This window comes from Galeopterus variegatus, unplaced genomic scaffold (assembly GCF_000696425.1).
Source record: "Galeopterus variegatus unplaced genomic scaffold, G_variegatus-3.0.2 Scaffold155, whole genome shotgun sequence".
NCBI lineage: Eukaryota > Metazoa > Chordata > Mammalia > Dermoptera > Cynocephalidae > Galeopterus > Galeopterus variegatus.
In genome coordinates, this window is record NW_007726266.1 from 884,480 (window position 1) to 895,165 (window position 10,686).

The 10,686-nt window shown below is 54.7% G+C and overlaps 1 protein-coding gene across 1 annotated transcript in view; it reads right to left on the bottom strand.

Annotated features, from left to right (window-relative positions):
• Nucleotides 1–5,479: 5,479 nt before the first annotated feature.
• LOC103608701 (active breakpoint cluster region-related protein-like) overlaps nt 5,480–10,686 on the bottom strand; it is a 53,894-nt gene continuing 48,687 nt past the window's right edge. The window contains exons 17-19 of the mRNA XM_008593105.1: nt 6,907–7,041; nt 6,683–6,833; nt 5,480–5,567 (exon numbers count right to left, since the gene is read on the bottom strand). Of these exons, the coding sequence (XP_008591327.1) occupies nt 5,480–5,567; nt 6,683–6,833; nt 6,907–7,041 (374 nt within the window). The remainder of the gene's footprint in view (nt 5,568–6,682; nt 6,834–6,906; nt 7,042–10,686) is intronic.

A 10,686-nucleotide genomic window follows, 5' to 3' on the forward strand; every position in this document is an offset into this window, starting at 1 on the left:
GGGTCCTCTCCAGGGACATGAGCAAAAGCCAAAGACGAAACTGGCCATAGATGTCCAGCAGGAGGCGCTCCTCACACGGCCACTTGCAACCATGTGCACCTCACCAGAAAAGGCTTCTGCTGCCAGGAAGAAGCCTACTGGCAGAGGGGTAACTAGCCACGTGTCTGTGCTGGGCACCTTGGGAGGTAAAGAACTTGCTCTTGACCCTCAAGTCAGTGAATGTTCTAACTGAAGAGAAGGGAATCATTTCTCAAGGTAACAATTCAAGTGAAGTACAGTAGCCAGAGAAAAGAGAAAGGCCTAACCCTGAACGGTCAGGGTACACAAAGGCCAGAGGTGTCCAGGACAGCGCCCCACCACAGAGCTGGGCACCAAATGGAAGGAGACCAATTTTGCACAGTGTCAACCCTAAGCCAGGTCCCATGCACAGGGCTTTCAGATATCTGATTGCATTTAAGCCTAACAACTTTCATGACGTTGGTGTTACTGTCTCCATTTTACAGTTGTGAGAACAGGGGCTTAGGGAGGTAAAGTTCTCGCCTGAGGTCACACAGCTGCAGCTGGGGAGTGGCAGGTCCACTTCAACGCCCCTGGTGCTCACAAGCTCTGTGCCTTGCCGAAGTGTGGAGGGTGTTTTGGATTCAGGAAAAAGAGCTGGGTCAGGACATTTCTTGGTTGACCCCAGAGCAGGTGGGTCAGGGCACAGTGACCAGTCCTTGGCACTGGAATGCTCCTGCTGAGTCTCAACAGCAGATAGTTCTCAGGGTTTTAAATCAGAGCCCTGGCAGTTTTTGAGAGAGGCACATCATTACTGCAGAGATGGCCAAGAACTGGTCATAATTAGAGCTGCCCTTTATTGAGTGTTTAGTACCATGCTAACTCTTCACATGGATTAAACTTGACGAAGAAAGTACAAGCACCCCACTTTACATTTGAGGAAACCAAAAACATTGAGAAGTTAAGCAACTTGCCCGAGGCCAGGATGGGCTGGGACACGAAGGAGGTCTGGCTAATGCCAAAGCCTATGCCCCATCACTGTGACACCTGCTGAAGCAGGGTCTGGGCCTGTACTGCCTTCTGCCTGGCAGGTGGAGGTAGGGCACTGTGGAGTCCTGCCTGGGGCCTGTGTTCTGGGTGTCCCTGCAGGGCAGCTGGGCCAGCCCCACCTCTTCCAGGGTTCCACAACCCCTCCTGCACAGTGCACATGGGTCTAGGCTGCCAAGGCCACACAGAGCCTCCTTATACCTGAGCCAACGCTGCCCAAAGCCACTGCAGCTGAACGGAGGCTGAGGCACAACAGCTTTGACAGCACCCCTGCAGGGGAGGGGAAGACACTGACAGAGGTAGGGACACACCTGTGTCCCCTGGCCAACTGAGGCCTGGTCGCCTTTCCTGACCCATCCCTCACTTGCCTCTTCCAGGGCACCTGGGTGCTACCTCCACAGAGATCTTCCTCTGGTCCCATGAGGGACCAGGCAACTCACTCACCATGGCTACCACAAAATCCGTTTCCTCCAGGGAGGCTTTGCTCATTCCTGCAGTCTTCATCTTTCCATCTCATTCATTTCATATAAGAGCCAGTGACTGAGGGCCTGGCTGTGAGCCCAACTGTGGGGTAATCCGCTGAGGAATCACAGAGATGAAGCAAAAGCCAATGCTTGACAAAGCTGCCAGCCCAAGAGAGGAGAGGAGATGTGGACTTCTCAAGAGGAGGGAGAAAGACATTCATGCATTTGGCATGTAATAACTGTGTACCTACTATGTGTCACACCCAGATGAACAAAGCATCGTCTTTGAACTCAGGAAACCCAGTATTATGCTAGCAGGACAGCAAAGATAAAGTGTCATGAAAGTCAAGAGAAAGAGAATATTTCTAGCCAGAGGGAATCAGGGAAGTCTTCGTGGAGGAGATGGGCTTAGTGTGGGGCCCCCAGAGCTGCGGGGAAAGGCCATCCACCCTTGCTGGGCCCCAGCTTTCCTCTGCATCCCTTCAGCAAATGTGCAGTTGCTGGTTGTATAACCGGCTGGGAAGGTGCCGTTATAATTGCTCAGTACGTTCTCCTGCTGCAGACATGCTTGGCACTGGCCGGTTAACTTCAGAACTGGCCCCTCACTGGCCCTTTAGCTGGGTCACATGCCACAGGGTGCAGTCTGGGGGAATGGTGTGCCCCTCCCCACTGCCGGTATGTGGGAGAAGGGGGGCAGCACAAATCCTGTTCCCAAAGCCCTACACTTGTCTGTCTTAGGAACCCAGGCTCAACACTTGTCTGGGTAAAGCAAGCTCTGATTTGATGAACAGTGGCCAACTGGTCTCCATGGTGACATAAGCGCCTTAGCAGATGGGTAGCCTAGTTGGGAGGCTCTTCCCTTGAGATGCTCATCTTTCCCTTCCTCCCCATGGACTGGGGGCTTCCTCTGGGGACAGCACAGATTTGCCTTCTTTCCCAAGCCTGACTCATTCCTTCCTGGAATCAATGGCCTTGGAGTAGGTTGGAGGAGAATTTGTGCAAGACAGCAATCTGAATTCTAGTCCCTCCACCCACCACAGACCCTTCCTCCTCTCTGCTGGATGGGCTAGGCTCAGGCTATCCCGGCCACCCAGGAAGTGACTGCACCCCCCCTCCCTGTGTCCACCCCTGCCATCCAGCCACACCTGGAAGAGCCTGCCTCTGAGGACATGCAAGGGCCCCCTGTCTGGATAAACAGAGCCTGGGTGGTAAGGCCCCCACAAACAGATGTCACTGCCTTTGGAATTAAAAACATTCCTAGTAGACTGTCCTATCTTCCCTCATCCCCTCCTCCCAGGCTCTCTGCCAGAGGAATGAGAGGGCTGCCCCTAGGGAGATGTGTGTGGGACCCCAGGTCATACCTAGGGAGGGGGAAACCTCCACCCAGCGCAGTTATGATTGAGGTAAAATCAGGTTAAAGTCATCAGCAGTGGCATCACTGAGGGAAAAAAGGTCAACAGGGAATAATATACATCTTGAGATCTTGAGACCTGTGGGCGGGAGAGGCAGGGACTGCCACAGTGCTGCCTTGGTGACAGCTGGGGCTGGGGACAGTTCCCAGGCAAATCCTTCCGCCTGTGGACACAAGGAGGAAGCTTCTTTCTCAGAACCTTGGGATACAGCTGCCGCTTCTCTGGAGTGACCTCCTTTTTCCCACTCGAAAAACTTTCATCTTCCCCCCAGCCTAGACTAGAACCCGATTTCCTGTCCCTATCCTCTGGCTCAAATGAATGTAAGCCAGGAAAGGGGGTTTCTGAGCAGCCAGCTAGACCAAGGCCACAGGCACACCAGCAGGGACAGCCCAGGAGGGGAGAACCCCAATAGGCCACCCAGAGAGTCCCAGGTGCTGGAGCAGGGGCCCAAGAGGAGCCTGGAATCCAGCCGAGGATGAGGACCAGGAGGGATATGGCTGGTTCTGCCAAGAACACTCCTTCTCAGCCCCAGAGGAGCACAGCACGGGGAGGGCCCCAGAGGACAGTTTTGAGAGGCCAGATACTGGTGGAAAGTGATGTGGGGCCTGAGGTTATAAGGCTGCAGAAAGGAAACCCGGGAGGGGTTTCTGCCCAAAGACAGGCACAGGAGCCTCGGATGAGACAGCAGGGGACAGCAGGGCAGTGTAGAGACCAGTGCCACAGAGGGGAGGGAGCGAGGGGGAGGAGGATGGCCCATGACAGGGAGGACCACGGGGAGATGGGGGTGGGAGTGTCTCCTAACATTAATGGTTCTCTCGTCTTTACATCCCTATTGTGTGTTCTAACTTTTTCTGTACCTACCCTAACCAACTATGGGCTGGGAGGGCAGAGGTCTTCCTAGAGTGAGACACTGAGGCCCATTTATACGGACATCTTCTGAATATCTGCAACATTCAAGGCCTGCATTAGGCCCAGTTGGGGGAACAACTTGCTCAAAGTTGCCAAGCAGCCAGTGGTAGAGCTGAGCCTAGAAGCTACATTTTCATTCACTCACTCATCTGTTCATCACTGAATTGATACCCACTACGTGCCAGGCAGGGAGGCCCCTGTACAGCTCACAGTTAACTCAGATAAACTGAGTGAGCCCCACACACCCCACCGCATCAGTGACCCTCACCTTCAAGGAGATAACTGGACAGCAACAGGGGGCTCTTTCAGGAAGTCTAGGCCCAAGTCCCTGGAACCCCCCAGGGGTCTGGTCCCTGCTAATACAGCTGTGCATAAGGTTGCAGCAATATGAACTCTCGAACCTCAACTCTTTGTGGATAAAGGGCCATTGATGGTTATAGACAGACAGGCTGGGGCTGGGGAGCAGGTTCCAGGGTGAGCTCAAGGTTTACGATGTGCACAGTGTAAGGAAAGGAGGCAGCCAGATCAAAATTTAGTTGTTCCACGGCCCAGACCAAGAGTGCCTGAGGTAACCTGCTGTCCTCCCATCTCCCCAGATGCCTGTGCTGGTTAAGGGGACAGTCCAAAGGGCGTGCTATTTCCTACACAGCTCCATTCTCCACTCTGCCTAGCCACCTCAGGCTGGTGTCTCAAGGGTGCTTGGTGGCTACAGGTGGATAGGAGAGGCTGAAATAGCCCACGAGCTTGTCTGCTGCTGAAGAACTGTCCTGAAAGCACCTCCCTGGCAACCCCTAGTGATTCTCACCCACATTTGGTCAAGGAAAAGGGTGGAAAATCCACTTGAGCCTTTGGAAACATCTTGCTTACCTAGAACACCCAGGGACAGCGTGGGCAGCATGCCCCCACACACCCATCTACTCCTTCCCTACCCCAGGACACAAGTCACGGCCAGGAGCATGCCCAGACCCCCTTGGCCACTTGTCTGCCCCTCCTCACAGGAGGGAGGGTGGGGTGGCCGGGGTCTCCCAGCACAGCCAGTGGGAAGAAGACCCCAGGGGGTGTGCTCTGGACACCCAGGGCCTCCTGGGCCACACACTGAAGACATGAAAGACTCGGGAGGAGGGGCCAAAGCCTGAAACTAGGTCAGGGTCTTCTGAGCCTCCCTGTGCTTTTCCCCTCCTCTGCTATTGAGTAACTCCCTTCCACCCCACTCTGAGCTCAAAGTGACCAGAAGAAAGCCCTGGGGAGCCTGGACACCTGGGCTGCGTCCTGCCTGGTTACTGTGGACTCAGCAGCCACTTTCTCTCTCTGGGCCGTTTCCTGTCATATTGGGAGCTTGGACCAGACAAATGGTCTTCAGTGAATTTTTTTATTTTTAGCTGAAGAACACCCCCCCACACACACATTCATTTTTCTTCCAAATGAATTCTTCTGCTGAAGTTTCCCTGCCCCCAGATAAAAGCAGAAGCAGAGAGCAGAGGCCCTGGCTGGAGTGGGGACATGGGACCTACCTGCTGACACCTCCTTTAGCCTGTCTGGGGGATCTTCAAGTCCCTCCCGGCAATTCCCAAGCTCTGCAGGCAGAATTTGAAGCCTGCTGATCTCCTTTCAAGCATCCTATGACTTAAACCTCAAGTTCTGCAGGTGGGCTCAGGGCACTTCCGACAGACAGTTCTCACGAGAATGCTGTTTCTCTTCACCATGGCCGTGGGCCTTGCTCTCCCTCAGAGTGGGGGAGCTGTGGAGGTCAGGGAGATTAGGGGCTTTTTAGGGAAGCTTCCAGGTCAAAGTCCTGGATATGGAACTCATCTTATCTCCACTTCTCACGCTGCACTGAGAAAACCCTAGGCTTCTGCTTTGCTGGTGTGAGTTCCCCTTGGTGACCTTACAATGGGATGACACTTATCTAGCCAGTCACCTTTGTTCTCAAGTCACTCTGGGTCATCTTCATTCTCAAGTCACTCTGGGGTCTGCCTCAAAGCAGCTTAGCTTTTGCCTCCAAGGGTAGGAGCAGGCTGTGTCCAGCCCTCCCTGTCCCAGCCCATGGGGTGCAGGCTGGCTGGGTGTTAGACCCTCCCCCAGTAGCACCCTGGCCCACCCGCTCAGTGCATGGCAGAGGCTAGGCTGGCTGTTGGGAGCTGCTGGGGATTTTGCAGCCACTGCATGCTTGAGAGAGGCCAGCAGGACCCACCCTAAGGTGACCCCTTGTTGGTATTCACATGCAGCCTCAGCCCCAATTCAGGGAGTTCCCTGGCGATTCTTCTGCTAAGTCTTTCTCTCAAAACTTTTGGAAAAAGTCAACAGTGGGACCACCCTAGGGACCAGTTCGTTGGATTCCCAGGAAGATGAAGCAGCAGCCTCCGCCTGCAGGGAGGTCAGCGGCTCCCAGAGCACAAGGTGCGTCTGCTGCCTTCACGTCCCTGGACTCACTTCATCCCAGGCAGGCTCGAGAGGACAGGCTCTCATGGGTCACCCAAGGCTGGCCAACCAGGATCAGCCCTGGGTCTTCTACCTCTGAGCCTGGGAGCCCCCCATCTCAGAGCTGAGAGGAGAGCACCCTTCTTCTGTTTCAGGGGCTGGATGTTCTCAGGGCCCGAATGAATCTGCTCCCAAGGTGCTCTCTGGGTCAGCTTCTCTGCTTGTTGCGCACCCCTTGGAGGTGGGCCTGGGGGAGCGGGCACCAAGCCTGCCTGCCAAGGTGGCATTCCCAAATGGGGGAGGTGGGCAGGAGGGAGACTCAGCCTCCATCTGCCTCCCATTGAGTCCTCCCTGTCTCCATAACCCACTGCGCAGAGTCCAGACTCCCCAAACCAGGAACACCTGGGGCATGGAGGAGGCTGAGCAGGGTGAGACATTTGGAAAAGCCTTCGGACAGCAGGGCGGTCACTCTCGCGGGATCCTGCCCCTGGCTTTTCCCCCACCAAGGACAAGTGTTCTGCCGCCCGCTCTCCAAGGGTTACCAAGGAGTCCAGACCCGCCTTGAAGAGCGACAGCAGGTGGGACACTGTGTGGGAGGACAAACAGGTCTGAGACATCTGGAATAGGTGGGGCCAGGGAAGGACAATGGCTCCACTCACCGGGCCCTGGAGGAGGTGGTATCTGAGGCAGGGAGCAGAACCAGGCCTGGTGCTCAACCTCCTGGCCCCACACACCTCCAGGACTGGCATAGTGGCGGTGGTGGCCACAAGGGAGGAGCCCCACATGGGCTGGCTCTGTGGGCAGCAGGCAGCAAGGATACAAAACACAGACTCCAGAGGCAGACACTGCCCTGCACATGCATATCTGGCCCAGGCTGGGGCAGGGAAGGGATCCTTGTTCCAGGGAAAAGGCCACACAGGCGTCCAGGGACAAGGAGCTGCCTGGGGCTGTGAGGTATGCTGGGACAGGGGCTTGGGGGACTGGGGTGGTGGAATGAAAGGTAAGGATCAACTTCCTTGCAGCAACCTGCTCTGCCCTCCACCCCAGTCAAAACAAGGCCTCTGCAAGGACCTGGGCCCCAGCTGTGGTCAATGTGGCCCATAAACAAGGGCCTGAACGATGAATGAGAGAAGGCATCGAGGATCCATGCTAATGGACCTCTGTCGTCCACCCACAGAGGGGCCCAGGCATCTCCTGGTATGACCTGCAAAGAACCAGGATGGGCCAGAGCTGGAAGGGGCTCTGGGTCACCTAGGCCAATATCCCAGAGCCCAGGCTTTCAGGGCAATAAGAGCTGGCCCGTGTGACCTTCAGGCACAGTCAAACGGGGACAACAGACCCCTCAGGGGCCAGAGGGAGGGACCTGGGGCGAGGGAGCCCTTGATTCCTGCCCTAGCAGACTCCTGACCCACACTCACTCCAAGTTTCCTCATGCTCTGCAGAGTAATTGAAACCAGAAGCAGCTCCCCAGGCAGCTGACAAAGGCCCCTTGTTCCCGGGCTCCTCACTTCCTCTGCGCTCTGGGCCTGACCACACCAAGCCAGGATGAAAGCCATTGCCAGCGGGAGGAGCCCCGAGCTGCCCCGCCCGGGGGTCGCGGCAGGGAAACCTCAGGCGGTGAGGCCCCAACGATGTCTTCCCTGTCCACTCTGGGGTCAGTTCACCAAAGCTGGCTCTGACTCCATCAGCTTAAGAAAACAGAGGCAGCCTCAGTTATCAAAGGCCAAAACACTGGGGTCACTCGCAGGTGACAGCCTTTAGGAGGGGGACTGCTTGACAAGATACACTCAGAATCCCTGGAGCAAGGTGGGGGACAGGGTACCTGAACCTGCCACCTTAGTGCAAAGGGTCCTTGTCATTAAACAAGTACTGACTCTGCCTGGCTGCTCACATTCAGTCCTCATTAGAGCTCATTTTATAGGTGAGGAAACTGAAGCTCAGAGAGGTTGTTCTCCCAACTAACAAATGGAGAAAGCTAGACTCTGAGCCCAGGATCTGTCTGGCCTCAAAGGCCCTTCAGTGCAGGCTGAATGATCAAGATCCTCTTCCGTTTTCTCTACTGGATGGTGAGGTCCCGTTCTTTGTCTGTATCCACAGCACAGTGCCTGCCATTTAGAGGGCACTCGATAAACAGAAATGAATGAATAAACTAGTGGAAGCATGGAGTGTTCCAGCTCTGACCAACTCTTTCGGGTACGTTCCATCCTTGGAACCTCACAATAAGCCAGTGATGAGGGCAGAGTGGAAGCAGTTATCCCCATTTAATAGAAGAAGAAACTGAGGGTCTAAGAGGTCAAGACCAGGAACTGGTCTTCTGATCCTCAGTGCAGTGCTCTTCCCACAGCATCAGGGTAACCGCGCTCCACACTCAGCACATCTAAGCCATTGACCCAGGGGAGGACAAACAGGAGACCCAAGGAAAGAAAAGTCAAGGAACTGGGGACACCTAACCTGGGCGAAAGGAGGCCAGAGTGTCTCAACTGTTTCCTCAACTATACGAGGCTAATAGTGGCCAGTTGTCTCTGGGGTCATTGGGCCCTGCTCTCTTATTATAGTTGAGAGTGACAAACATATGTGGAGTGGGAGAGGGGAGACCAAAAAATCTCCATCCTCAGAGACTATGCTCTTTCTCTCACCAAAAAGCAAGAAGACCTAAGGTACAAACAAATGGCCATCGATGGATGTATGGATAAACAAAATGTGGTATACACACACAATGGAATATTATTCAGCCTCGAAAAGAAAGGAAATTCTGACACATGCTACAACAAAGATAAAGCTTGAGGACATTATGCTAAGTGAAATCAGCCAGTCACGAAAGGGCAAATATTATTCTACTTATATAAGGTTTCTAGAGAAGTCAAATTGATAGACACAGAAAAAAGAATGGTGGTTGCCAGGGGCTGGGGGGAGAGGGAACTGGAAGTTATTATTCAATAGGTACGGAGTTTCAGTTGGGGAAGATGAAAAAGTTCTAGAGATGGATATTGGCGACTGTTGCACAACTATGTGGATTTACCAAATGCCGCGAACTATACACCTAAAAATGATTAAAATGGTAAATTTTGTTATATCAATTTTGCCATAATTTTAAAAAAAAGGAATAAAAAGATAGAAATTGTTGGATTTGCCAGTCTGGGCTCAGTGGACATTCCCAGTCATGGAGGCCAGGAACTGAGCTTCATTTATAATAGCTCTGATCTCTCACAGGCTTCCAAGTGGCCAGGTTAAGAACGCCAGAGAAATTACCCACCCCCTTCCTGCCCCATCGCCCCACCACCTTTCCCCTCTGAGGCAGGCTCCAAGCTTTGGAAAGGAAGAGGATGCATGGGAGGCATCTCATGCAGCCTGAACTCTGCTGTCAGGGGTGAGGGTGAGTTACCGCCCCAGGCATAGGGACAGCTGGGGCTTCCTTCTCTGCAGGGAACCCTGCCCCAGGGTCTTGGGGGCCCAGGAAGGCTTCCCTGGCAGGCTTATGGGAAAGTGAAGCTGCCTCCTACAGAGCGGGTGCAGAGGTGAGGGGGGAGGAGCGGGGGAGAGGGCAGGCGAGGGCAGAGGCAATCCTCTGGCTTAGGTCGCTCCTTGATCTCGGGCCCCTCTCCAGTGTGGGTCAGTGGCAGGAACTGAGCTGTGGAGCCCTGAAGGAAAGCTCTCTGCTCTGCCCCAGCCAACCAAGAAGGGCTGGACCCTGGGAATATGCTAATCAGCCAGTGGGTAGGTCCCAGATGGGGGACAGCACATCTGGAGCCTGGAGCAGCATGGCTGGAAATAGACTAGGATAAACATACAGGAGTCTCCTGGGACCAGGGAGCCAAGGCAGACTAAGGGGGACGGGGGCTCCTGGCTGAGCTGTTACCCCGGCCTGGCCAGGCTGCGGGTGGGGCAGCAAGGAAGGGGTGGGCAGTAGGGGGTGGCTGGATTGAGAATCTAGAGGTAATGCCCCTTAGGTATGGAAAAGAAAGGGAGGACTTCTGAGCCTAGAAGAGGAGAAACAGACCACTTCTAAACTTGCAGTGCCCAAGGACAGACCCCCGAGAGTCACAGACTGACAGCCAAGCCTGTCCCTGCCCCATCTGTGAGCATTTCTACTCACTCATTTGCCTGGCAGCTGACTAAGCACAACCAGCCGGGGATGAGGTCCCTGAATCTGGAGCCCTTGCTCAACCACTCCTGAGCTGTGTGACTGCAGCCTGGTCTCTCCCCTTTCTGGTCTTGGTTTCCTTCTCCCCACAGCAGGATGGACTGAGTGCCTTCTAGGATTCCTAAAGCCCTGCTAGTCCTCTTCCTTTACTCACTTCTTCAAACTCCCTCCCCTCCTTGCACTGCTCATGACGCCTCCTGCTCAGGGCAGGCTGGGCTCCTGAATTTCTGGGGACACTCCCTGCGCATTCCTGCCTCCCAGCCCTTGGCCGGTGCGGGTACTTCCCCCAGAATGCCCT